The sequence below is a fragment of the Epinephelus lanceolatus genome, chromosome 23 (genome assembly GCF_041903045.1).
Source record: "Epinephelus lanceolatus isolate andai-2023 chromosome 23, ASM4190304v1, whole genome shotgun sequence".
Taxonomy (NCBI): Eukaryota; Metazoa; Chordata; class Actinopteri; order Perciformes; family Serranidae; genus Epinephelus; species Epinephelus lanceolatus.
In genome coordinates, this window is record NC_135756.1 from 24,568,571 (window position 1) to 24,581,226 (window position 12,656).

Consider the following 12,656-nt stretch of genomic DNA (forward strand, 5'->3'; position numbering starts at 1 on the left):
AGCAGTGCATTGTTTAGCTTCTGTACCAGGAGATTTGGTTTATCAAAGACGATAGCGAAGCAAGCACAGCAGAAATGCCAGATAGGTCTGACCACTGTGTTTAACTATATGTTTTTAAATGTTGCAGTTATGGCTGAAAATAAAACAGAAATAATCAAGTTTGCTGATTCCACGTCACCGCAATCCCAGTTAGTTGCCAGTTGTCTACCCAGAGGTGATTGTTGTTGTTAGTGCAATGTCACAGTGATGGTCTATAAAGGCCAGATGTGACATAAAACCCAAGAGGCGTTAAAAAGATGCTCAAATTTTATTGGTAAAAAAAGAAAAAAATACAACTGTTCATGTTTGTAAGTGATCCAGATGTTGGTTTTGCCACAGAACAGATAAACCTAAATTAGCTGTGTTTGAAGTTACAACTATGTTTTAGGAAGCAGCACTGAGTTGTTCCTAGTTCCTGAAAGGGCCATGAACACAACTGGAAACACAGAAATCTCTTCAGTCTAAAGCTGCACAACTAGTTGATCGATTACTTACTCGCAGTTCCATGCGTGTGCTCAAATACTTAACAGTGGTTTGCACAAAATTTCCTGGACTTTCCAACACTTGATGAATCACTTGGCTTTCATGAGCTACGTTGAATTGTGAAGGATCGTATGGAGATGGACAATCTGGGCTACTTTGATAAAAACACGTGGAGTATTTACAATTTAGGAACTCTGATCAAAAAAAAAAACATAAATTCCAAATAATTTATAGCTCTCAAATCTGAATACAATGACATTAGAAAACACTTGTAAATAGTGACTTTCTTTTCCATCTATAAATGACATAAAGTGCCACGTTCCTCATATAAAAATATACTCTTCAAATTGTTTTGTAAGTTATATAAAGCCTAAATAAACATTTCTGAATACATTAAGGGTGCTGTCCAAAAATAGCTTTGATCCTCTCATACCCCCTCTGTGTGGTTAGAGAGCATGCCATCCACCCAGGCAGGCCTAAACCGCGCTGGAAGGCCTTGTGTAAGCAGAGGCCATCGTGGAATTCCACGTCTGCCGTTCATGGGAATGTTGGATGTATCTGAACCTGATTGCACCTCTATGGAGTTCCAATGAGGCTTGCATGCTTTTCTCAGAAGTCAAGAGCCCCCCGAAAACACAACAATGAACATGGTCGGGATGAAAAGTGCCGTTCAAACTGACAAGTTGGATGCTTAAAATAGCTTGGGAGTATTTTCACCCTCTTTGGCTCTCGGCGTAACAAAGGGTCTTGGTTCGAGGGGGGGGGATTTGTCCATGAGAGAGATATCAGCACAGCACTCGACAGCACAACTTACTGATGTCCCATGAAAAGAGAAAGAAATGTGATCATGTGAGTGCAAAAGAAAAATAACTAATCTATAGTGAAGTACGCCACTGACCACCGATAATGGATACAGATGAAATGAAACAGAGCTTAGCTGTTTAGTGGTTGTAAATGTGACTAGAAATTAGTTACTCCTAGCTTGAAATGTATCAGTAGCAATTGAAGGTCATAATAGAGAGGAAAAATGTTAGCTATCCATCCTTAAGACTAGGTTTGAAAGATATTTCTTTACATAAATAACTTTGTTTTATTTTCAGTGTTCAAACAGAATACAGTGTGAGCGTACAGTTAAAAGTATTCCACTGCCATCTTTCCATCTTCATCAGGAGTCTTCCGTCATGGCAGTCTGAGGCGCTTTGCTGTTTTCCAGTTAGCGTGTTACAAAAGTCTTCTCAAGATCCAACAATAGTTCTTATTGTTCTTCCTCTCATGTGTGACATCTGTTGGCATCTTTGCAAGCTGTTGTCTTCCAAATATTGCTTTGCTGGACGCAAACAAGAACATCAAATCCTCTCACCTGCGATGTGTTTGCACCATGTCATAGTTTTCTACCAGCGAGCAAACGAAGGGAAGTTTTTGTAATCACTAATGTCTCTTTTTTCTCATTACTCTCCAAACCTCATGTCTGTTTTTTTCTCTCTTTGAAGAATTCCAAAATAGGATGTAAAAATGTGCAAATTGTTGAATAAATACTTCCAAGTCCTTCACTTCAAATTCCACTTTGTCATTACCTTCAACCACTGTCCGTTTTCCCCAGCCTCTCCCCAACTTACTGTGCCGCACTTCCTCATTCCCTACTTGCAGGTAAAAACTTCTGATTTCTCACTGCATGTGTTGCACTTGACAAAACAGCACCAGTGGAACTTGCAGTTGCACTGCCAGATGCGCGTGTAGTGGTGCGTGTTGTAACCCCGGCCGCAGCACATCAAATTACAATTGTCTGTGTGGATCGAGGTGCCGTTGCAAAGTCTCCCTCGCGTTCCCGTGCTTCCCGTGGCTGTGTCCTCCTCGCAGTAGTTGGGCGAACGCTCCAGGTACACCAGGTCCGTCTCCGTGGGCTTCTGGTAGCCTCGAGCCTCTTTGAGTCGTAGGAAGGAGGGCTGGCGGAGGCGCGAGGCTCGGACTGGCTCTACTTGAACTGCTCCACTGTAGCGCTCCTTCAGCAGGTAACCAATCTCTCTGAACTTTGGTAGGGTGATCCAGCAGGTCTTAGTGGTGCAGGAGCCAGACACGCCATGACACTTGCACTCCAGCTTCATCCTCTCCTCCAGGATCTGATCACACAGAGAGTAGAAATTAGGTCTGTATGAATTAAAGGAGATAGTTACAAGCTGGAAATATATTCTGTGTGGTTAATACAGAAATGGACATTTGAAAACAGTGTAGGGCTGCAGCTTCAATCTTCTGACATCAAAATTCTATTGATTCTGTTTAAAGGGATAGTTTGGATTTTTTGAAGTGGGGTTATAAAGGGCACTTATCCAAAATAAGTGTATTACATACAAAAAGGTGTCAGTTGATACACCCCCAGTTTAGAGAAGCAGGCTTGAGTCTGACATGGAAGCTAAGCAATGTACTGCTGTAGAAAACGTATTTTAGCCACCTAAAGAATCCCACCTAAAAATATCAAGATGAGGTTAAGTGTACACTATATTTAGATATACAGCTTCATTGCCCCATCTGTGCTTTTGTCAAAGCCACCAGACTCCTTTGACAAAGACAGTAACTTTAGCTCCCTGAACACGGGAGCTGCTGATCTAACCGTGCTTTGATCAGAAAGTTAGTTTGTGTTAACTTTTGACTCTGGTGATATTGAACAAACCCTTTTAAACCCCAAAGTCACACGACAACACAAACTAATTCACTGATCAAGCAGCAGTAGACCAACAGCCTCGGAGGTCAGCAATGTTAAATCAGTGGTTTTTCACAGTGGAGTCTGGCTTTGAAGAGAGAAATATAATGACTTTATTTTCCTTTTGGAAACTGCAGTCTGACGTTCAGGGACTGGTTTATATTAGGGGGGGGGCCTTTTTTAGGTGGCCAAAATACATGTTGTTGCTGACCCCATCCACAGCAGTACATTGCCTAGTTTCCATGTCGGATTCCAGCCTGCTTCTCCAAACTGGGGGTGGGCCAACATCTACTGTATGTAATATACTATCTGAGGAAAAGTACCCCATACAACCTTACTTAAAAAAATCTTCAAGTGATAGTTATGTAGGATTGTGGCAGCTGTCAGAAACATTTTGTGCACCCCCCTGATCATGACGTTAAATGCACGCATTATATTTTAATCATTCACAGCCCATTTCAATACTTTCATTTTTACTAGCTTACATTTAATACACTACTCATCGACTGCTTCAAACTGCACCCCCTTGTGAGCATCCCACAAGTTAGAAATGACAAGTAAAAAGCTACAGACTGCATGGCAACTAGTGACACCCCACGAATGTCACACGAATTATGTCATCAATGCTTGTGCTGTTAGCAATGGACAGTGATATTGGTAGACAACTTGTATCTGCACGTTGCCTTTGCTGGCTCCCTAAATTGACGCTCAGTCAGCAAAACTTTGAGCACCCCTGCTCAAGAGTGATAAGGTCCAACAGTCAACATTTATCGGAAGAAAATATAGATGTAATCATTTTCAAATTTCACGTTTTTAAGTAATGAAGCCTTTTAAAACATCATTTTTACTGTGGTCAAAACAGTGTTTGCTCTCCTGCTTGCTGCACATGAAGAGACATGAACCTGTATTAGTGGGGTGGTTAGTAGCAGTGTAACAGCACCATAAATTAAATGTATTCATTAAAGAACGTTGATTTAATTAATATTTAATCAGAGAATTTAACAGAATTTTATTTGAGGATTTCTTTTTAAGGGTGTTTACGCCATAAGTATGACAACGGGCATTTGAAGTTTCATTTGAAAGCCTCAATAGGAGCTTTGAATGTAAAAAACAAAAAGATTCAGTACAGTGCTGGTTAATAGCCATTGCATAGCCTACAGATACTTCTCTTTTGGTAAGCTGGGCTTTCTGCGGACACTTCAACTTTCAGCACTCCAACCGGTATGCCAACTTTATGTCAAAAACCTGGGGAAAATAACTCGTACCCTGAGACCGTAGTCTCTAATTAACTTTACCTTTCTTCAGACCACATAATGGCGTGACAGCCCGAGAAAACTGACCAGAGCTGTTGTGCAACCATACACATATAGAGTTACATTGTGGTTTGAGCCAGATTTATATTATAATGCCATACAAATATTTTAAGATGACAAAATTGACAGGTGACTGTTTGCCCTTGTGACTGAGCTAATGTGAAAAAGATTACCTTCACATTTTCATTGTACTGTAAGACTGATTATTGAGCAACTAGAACATCTAGTAACTTGTGTGTCCAGAGCACTGGTCAAATCATTGACTCCGTCTTCCCCTTCATATTCTGGGGGAGTTTGCTCTTGACTTTGGTTGCTTCAGTGTGTGGTGCGGTGCGGAAGCACGGTCTATGGTTTTACCACTGAGAAAGGAAGAGACAGAGACTTGCAATAATATCCTCTATCCTCACTTAATACCGAGTAATTCAGTGAATGGACAGAAGGGCTGTGGCACAGCTCCATTTTGGCATCTGCATCTGCCAAGTTTTACATTTCTGTCACACATACACACTCACAATCCAGTGTACAGGAGCTGTTAAATCATCTGCACCTTTACAGTGAAGGGGCTGATATAGTTATTGTAACTGATGCAAATACACAACAAATTACTGTTAGTCATGTTTCAGAGTCATGGACAACCTATGCCAATTTAGGCATTTTCTTCTTCCTACATATTCCTACATATAGTATTTTGTTGTATGATGTGTTCATCATTGAAACCCAAAAAAGATTGGATGGATATCATTTGTTTCGTCCCTTTGATCACGTTACCTTTCGCCCTGCCTCATTGTTGTGCAGGTTCATCAGCCGCCGGGCGTTTTTCTTGATCTCACGGGCATCTACAAAGCGCCGCGAGAACTCCACGCCGTACTTAACATCGGCCGAGCAGCCTCCCCACTTCCAGCCCTCTTCCTGGTCGTGATAGCCCTGCTTCTCGCGGTCACAGCCGCACTGGCTGAGGTTGCCTTGGCTACAAGCTGTGGTCACTGCGTGGGCAACTCCAGCTGCTGTGATGGCGTAAGTGAATGCTGCCTCCCTGCTGCCTGAGGAGAAAAGAGCAGAATCTGAATAAATTTGAGGCAGAGAAGAAAGTAGTAATACAAGTACACTCATTTAAATTGAGTAGGTTTTCCATGTGCTTTTTATATAGACATTCTGAAATGAGTACGTGCAGTATTTTCTTCAGAAAGGCATGAAATGCCTGCCCATCATGCAGTTTTGCTGTTTTGGCAGAAACAGGAGGAGTTAGGTTTGTTTGACTGTACCTTCATAAAGGAAGGTGTTAAATTAAAGGAACACTGCACCAATTTTACACATGAATTGCAGCTTACTTACTGCTTAAGTACTACTCAATCCACAAAAACAGTTTTCTTATATCTTCTGTAAAACAATCCTGATGATGTCATCATACTTATTTCAACTTGGACCTGAGAAGATTTTCAGCAGAAAGCCTGTGTTACAAACTGGGAGTGTGGCGTTTGAAAGAAGTGGACATTTAGAAGTCCTGGGGGTAAATGAGTTTCGCCATGGGTAAATGTAAGATCCAGCTTCCGTGGAGCTTGACCCGTACTAGAGACTAAACCTGAGACTAACTCGGCTTCTGTTGTATCCATTTTTACTGTTCTCTTTTCAAAGGCCACATGGGTTTTACACATAATCTGGCTTGGACAGACCTGGACATTCTGTAACTACATGAGGTCACTAAACTTCATGAACCAATAAAAAATGATGAAGTTGCAATTTTTTTCTACCCAAACCCATGCAACGAAACCAATAGGAGGTATAGAGAGATGTCAATGTAGTACAAGCTGTACACATCCCCAAAGTCCAAAGAACATGTCTTGCATGTCATGTCTCTCTTCCTTCCCTTGTTTCCTGTCTGCTTCTGTACTATCAGTCCTCAAATTTATTGAAGTGCAACACTAAGTTGCTGGATACTTCTTTAAAGATACACTTGGTAACTTTTTTGAAAGACGACTTCTTGTTGTATTTGCTGAAACTGTCACTATATCCACACAGTCCTACATGAGACAGATAATCTGTGGGAAAAAAGATGTTGATCTGCCTCTGCGTAATGCTTCCAGTGGTGTTACCACACCTGAATAAAAAACAACCAATCAGAGCCGAAGAGTCTCTAACGCAGTTGTCAATCACGTCAACCACGGCTTTTGAACTGCGGTCAAACTGTCAAACTAGGCAGCGCTGATCAAATATGAATCAAGATTCTGTGACTGCATTGCGTATTTCTCTTCCTTAATGTTTACAGAAACAGTTTTTAGTGTACTGTTTTGCTGTAAAATGAGAACGTTTGTGACCTGGTCGCCATGTTGGATACAATTAAATTGTATACCTAGCACCGTCCCTCAGTCAGCCAAAAAAGATAGTAAACAGTACACAAAAATATGTTTCCATAAACATGAAAAGTGGGAACTAAGATTTGAAGTAAAACAATCTTTGTTCATATTTGATCAGCACTACGTAGTTTAAAAGTTTGATTGCAGTTCACAAGCAGTGATTGACATGATTGACAGCTGCGTTTATGACTCCTTGGCTCCGATTGGATGTTTCTGTTCGGCTGTGGTAGATTCTAGCAATAGAAACACTCCAGGGGGGATGTCACAGATAGCTGTTTTTGATGTATATGTAACTGTGTAACTAAATACCTAATACTAAGAGTAGTTTTCATAATGGCTACTGTGGAGTACGTAACCTTACTTACCCTACATTCATTAATATGTCAAGTATCAGCACTTTTTTAATACCGTATGAGGCAGATTAAAGGGCGAGACATCAGTTGACTTTGACAGGCATCACTACAAAGAGAATAATACATTATATAATGTTATAATTACTCAGTTTTCTTTCTGCCTTGTGTTATATCACTACAGCAGTGTTAGGACAGTAATCATTTTAATAAAGACAACACAAGTGACATCTACTGGCTGACCAGAGGAGCTTCTTTCTGGATCGGCACTCATAGAGCTGCTGCGTCTTAATGTTTTTCATCACTGGAATTTCTCACGCGGCTTAAGTGTCATTCTATGTCTGTCTTAGGCGGTCCACATTATTCTAGCAAATGATACCGCTGTGTTGCATGTTGAAATAATCTGCGGCCAGGCTTGACTGAGATGTGCCCATTTCCAAGCTTTTGTATGTCACCATTTGAACTTCAGAATAAACACATTTTATATTTATGGCGTGGAGCGGGGAAATGAATTTATTGGCACTACAATTGGTAATAAGATATCCTCCCTCGCCAATCAGAATAATGCTGGGCCCCTGTTCTTCCCAACAGCCCAGAGTATTAATGCGTGGCGTCTCTGGTAGAGGCGATTCTAATGGCTCCCTTCCAAACTGACAAACTCACTCGCAGAAACCATCGGGTCTGCGGTTCCCCCGCTCCATAACTCATAACAAACTCTGAAGTCTTCTCTCATCAGGCTAAATCCGCGACCCATTCAGATATATTGTATGGTGAGCATTTCTCAAGGCATCAGGCACATGCAATAGCCAAACAGCCATCTCCTCGCACTGTGATTTGTTTTGATTGTACGGTGGTGCATGCACGGCTCCATTGTTGCCATCCAGCTGCTGGAGCTGACTTCAATTAGTGGTTAGCATGAATCTTTCTGGTCTTTCTCAATGCTTAATGAGTTCACAGGCCCGGCAGGTCAATCAAATGAAGTGGTGGATGGTACATTAGCGACACAAGAGGGGGGTATGGCTCTGGCTTACATTTCTATTTTTAAAAATAGCAAAAATGGGCATGAAGACTGCAAAAGGAAACCAGTGTTAGTGAGAATCTGTGAAGGAAAGGAAATCTGACCCACTCAGAATTTGTTATTTTACAGTAATTAACAGTAATTATTTTTTATACAGATGTAATAAGATTAAGTCTTTTACAAAGTACTTATTTGGTCAAATTGTCTGCATAAAGCGGACATGAGGACCTGAGCTGGGTCCAAAGCGTCTCTCCAAGCTCGTTTACACACCACAAGAGAAAAGAGACATTTCCTCTGACAAAAGAAATAAAGGGATCCAGACGTCTGTCTGCCTGTCTCCCGTGTAGAAGAAAGTGATTGCTCCCAGAGCTGCTAGATTAAACATGGATCCAAACCCACAGCAAGACCGCAACAAAACATTTCGGGCTGAAATACAATTTATATAAGAGGTTCACATTAGGAGCTTCTGTGAGAAATAAAACTGGGAAGAATGTTGACTAAAACCAGGGAGATGTGTTAGTTTGTGTTGACGGATCGTATACTGTAGGTTTGATGTATAAATGCGTTCAGAAGATGGCACACCCAGATAGGCATGGACCCCTGCTTTATAAGGAAGTCTCCACACTCCATTTACGTCTGCTCTGCCTTTGACAATATGTGTTGCAAGCACGGTGATGTCACACACATGAGCTGCAGATTGAATCTCTGCTGGGGACACTAGCAAGGCCTTTGAGTTTTTTTTTGTTAGCATCTGAACGAGGCAGAGGATTTATTGTGGTCGTCGTTGCATGTGGTAGCCCAAGCAGAAATGCTTTCATTAAAGTTTCGCCACCCATCTTTAAGTCTCTTTTGTGCCACTCAGCTGAGCTCACTGCAGCTTTTTCTCATGCCACTGACAACACTTAAAGGAGGGTTCGGGGACAATGCAATGAGAAAACAGGCTGATGTCAAACCACAGAGCTGAACTGTGCTCATCCACAGAGACACAGAAAAGTTCTTTCAGCATCAGTGATTGTAAAAATCCTTCCACATGTCTCAGTTTGGTTTGGTTAAGCCAACTTACATACTGGTTGACATCTTAAGCAGTGGTTCCCAACCTTTTTCCTCAAGGGACCCATTTTCTGCCATTCAGTAAACTGACAACTCCTGACTAAGTGACATAGATTTTTCTTGGCAAATTCAATGAATATGAATAACAGTACAGAACAGCTGATAAACTCTAAAATTACCCCAAATAATAATGCAATAACTGTGGGAAATGTGTGTTTAGATTTGGAGAAATTTTGAGCAGATCATTTTCTGTGAATGTTGCATCAGAGACTAATGTTTCCTGATGTCATACATATTAAAAGGCTTTTTTTTTTGGACAAAGTCTATTTCTTTCTCCTTGACACTTGGCCATTGTTGTTTTAGCTTTTCGGTTGTTTTAATTTTTACTTTTCTAATGCAGAATGAGGCTGTTTAGCAGATCGTGAAGGCTCTGTGAGTATAGCTTGTGTTCAGGTCTTCACAGTGCTCTTACCTTTGTCCTTATGCCTTAAGTTTATATCTTGAATAATAATCTAAACTTTAAAAATAAATGAATGAAATGCTGAGTTATGGGCCTACTGTAGAGTTTTCTTGAATCAAGAAAGCCTCGCGACCCCCCATGAAGCTTTGGCAACCCTTAAGGGGGGTCAAGACCGGGGATGTGTCGCCCTGATCACACTTCAGTCCACACTCGTGCCTCAAAGCTAAGATTTCCACTTGTCTAACAGACTGTTGTGAAAATGTAAATATATGCAGTGCAGGGATTTGCTTTAGCTTGAGTTTAACAGAGGTAAAAATACATTTTTTCGCCCCTTGGGTTTAAAGCGCCGACCATGAACCACAAAGCTCCAGAGAGTTGTCCAGCTGAGGACCTTTGTTGCTTGTCAATTTCCCATGACTCCCTCCGCTTTTCCTGTCATCTCTCTACTGTTAAATCTCCTATGAAGGCAAACAGAAAACCCGTATTTAAGACCCCTGTCCTCTGAGCAACTTTCTATCCCTCTATTTCCTGTTGTCTATATTGACATAAATATATTCAAGACAAGTGAAGGAAGCTGAGTTTTAAACAGACTGACCTACTCTCAGCTCTTGTCCGAAGACAGTCCTCTCTCCCAGGGCCGAGCAATTCCACCGGCCGTAGCGGAACTGGTACTGACACTCATTGATGCCCAGCTGGGCGCCCTCGCCGATGACGATGATGGCGTCGGGGCGACTCTGACAGAGGGCCCTCTGACGGGGGGCCAGCCCTGGTATCTTGTTGCAGATGATGTTAGCACCTAGAGCCACCACCGAGGACAGCGCCCTGGGCAGAGAAACAAGGAAATATGAGAGAATGTTCAAGACAGAGAAGAAGAAATGGAGAAGCAAAAATGTGCCTGAAAACATACTCAACATATAGATTGGATTGAACTCTATGCCATGGTTGAACATCGCCTGGGTATGATTGGACAAAAAGTGGCATTTTATGCTCAACTTCTGATTAGTTTCCTGTCTCTGCATCATAAAGATAAATGAGAAAATAAGAGCAAAATGCAACATTCATCCTTTCCCAGATCACATCATGTTCAATGGACCTTCATGAAAGAGAACAATAGTTAATTATAGGAATGGATCCAAATCCATTTCATTTTCTGTCCGCCTCTGTCTCTTTCCCTGTGTTACCGAAAACATGAACCACCACAGCTATTTTAAGTTTCAGGACCTGCCCTTGTTATGAATGAGAGGCATGTATGGTGCAGCAATCATTCACTTTGAGAGGGCCTGGGTCTTTTAATGCCATAAGAAAGAGCTCATTACACAGGCCCCGCTGCCTACAGGCATGAGCACCAAGTAGTCCGATATGTCTCTTTTCCATATGCTCCTTTCCAATTACGGCCCTTGTCTGATGAGGTGCTCCTATGACAGAGTGGTTCTGGCATAATGTGTAAATCCATAAGAGCAGGTTATTTCATCAGTTGAAAAATCAGGTAGATTAAACATTGGCTTCATTCACTCCTAAGTCGATTTATGGGAGAATATGTGAATGAAAATGACATAACTGCTCATTTTATGAGGAGAAAAAAAAGTCGTGGTGGTCTGTGATTCCATAGTGGAAGAAAATGAAAATGATTAAACAGCACAAGCATTTCCTACCAATGTTTTCTAAATTTTGGTTGACTGGATAGTCCAAGTTACATTTTTTCCATTTCTAAAATAAACTCTCTGCCACATGAGAACTAAATATGACTATTTAGTTAATTTAGCAGCGTTAAAAAGTGACTTTTGAAGTGTAAAAATCACGTTTCCTCACACCTGCAACAACCAGCCAATGCTCTCAAGGTGCGATCTAACTTTACTATCAAATTTCCCCGTGCGTAATTGGCCAATTTGCGCGTAAGGGAATAACTACACATCAACTAGTGTTTGAATGAAGCAAGTGCATTGAAAAGAAACCTACAGGTAGCTACCGCTGGTGAGGATGAGGAAGATCTGTGGGTAGTAGACGGACAGCAGCGCACTGCGGGACGAGATGATGAGCATGGTTGCGCATTGAACACAACTGGTTCTGCTCTCCTGCGGGTTGAAAAGATAAGGAGGAAAAAAGACGTGGGAAGAAAGTATATCCTTTAAATCTGAAGTCCGCGAGTTAAACGCGGGAGTGTCGTGTCTTCTTCCCCTGCTTTTGAGAGGTGGTGTCTTCAGCTAGTGGAGCCGTGGCGCGCTGCGGCAGCTCCAAGCTCCGCTGTCCATGTGTTGGAGATGAGAGGCTGCATCCCACGGCCGAAGTGCGCTCTGCCACCTGGACTGATAGAGGACTGGGTGGAAAAAAAAGAGAGAGAGGGTGGGGACAGATGGGGGTTCCGGGTGTCCGATACGTGCAGCTCACTTCTCCAAAAGTGAGACCGTTGTGGCATTGGAAGGGTGGGAGACAGTGGCCTCTCCCGGTGCACCAGCCCCCGGGATGAGTCTGCACCCCGCATCCCGCCGTATCCCCACCCCCAACACACCTCCCACCCCCCAACCAACCCTTTGTCTCTCTCATTTTCTTTTTGATGCCCAAAGTTGTGAAGTTGTAAAGTTGTATCTGTATTGTCAACATTTCCATTCACATTTTTTTTCTATTTTTGCTGACTGACTGAAAGGGGAAGACTGTAATGAAACTGAACCTGTGATCCTCTGCATACATTTATGCCATCATGCCACCCAAAATTCATCTCAATGAATTTTACATGTGGAATTAAATTTCCATAACAATTAAAAAAGGCCAACTTTTCTCCATTGTATTGTCAAATGTAATTAATTCATCCCCATTCTTGTCTAATACATCATAGGTGGGACCAGGTTATTTTTTTGCAAGTCACATGTAAGTCTCAAGTTGTTGCACGTAACTCACAAGTC

The 12,656-nt window shown here is 41.9% G+C and overlaps 1 protein-coding gene across 1 annotated transcript; it reads right to left on the reverse strand.

Moving 5' to 3' along the window:
- Positions 1 to 288: 288 nt before the first annotated feature.
- On the reverse strand, positions 289 to 12,418 carry wnt7ba (wingless-type MMTV integration site family, member 7Ba). The gene is made up of 4 exons (XM_033614852.2): positions 11,716 to 12,418; positions 10,355 to 10,581; positions 5,299 to 5,570; positions 289 to 2,639 (listed from the first exon to the last, which is right to left on the reverse strand). The coding sequence occupies exons 1-4, from the start codon at positions 11,796 to 11,798 to the stop codon at positions 2,160 to 2,162; spliced, it is 1,062 nt and encodes a 353-aa protein (XP_033470743.1). The 5' UTR covers positions 11,799 to 12,418; the 3' UTR covers positions 289 to 2,159.
- Positions 12,419 to 12,656: the final 238 nt, after the last annotated feature.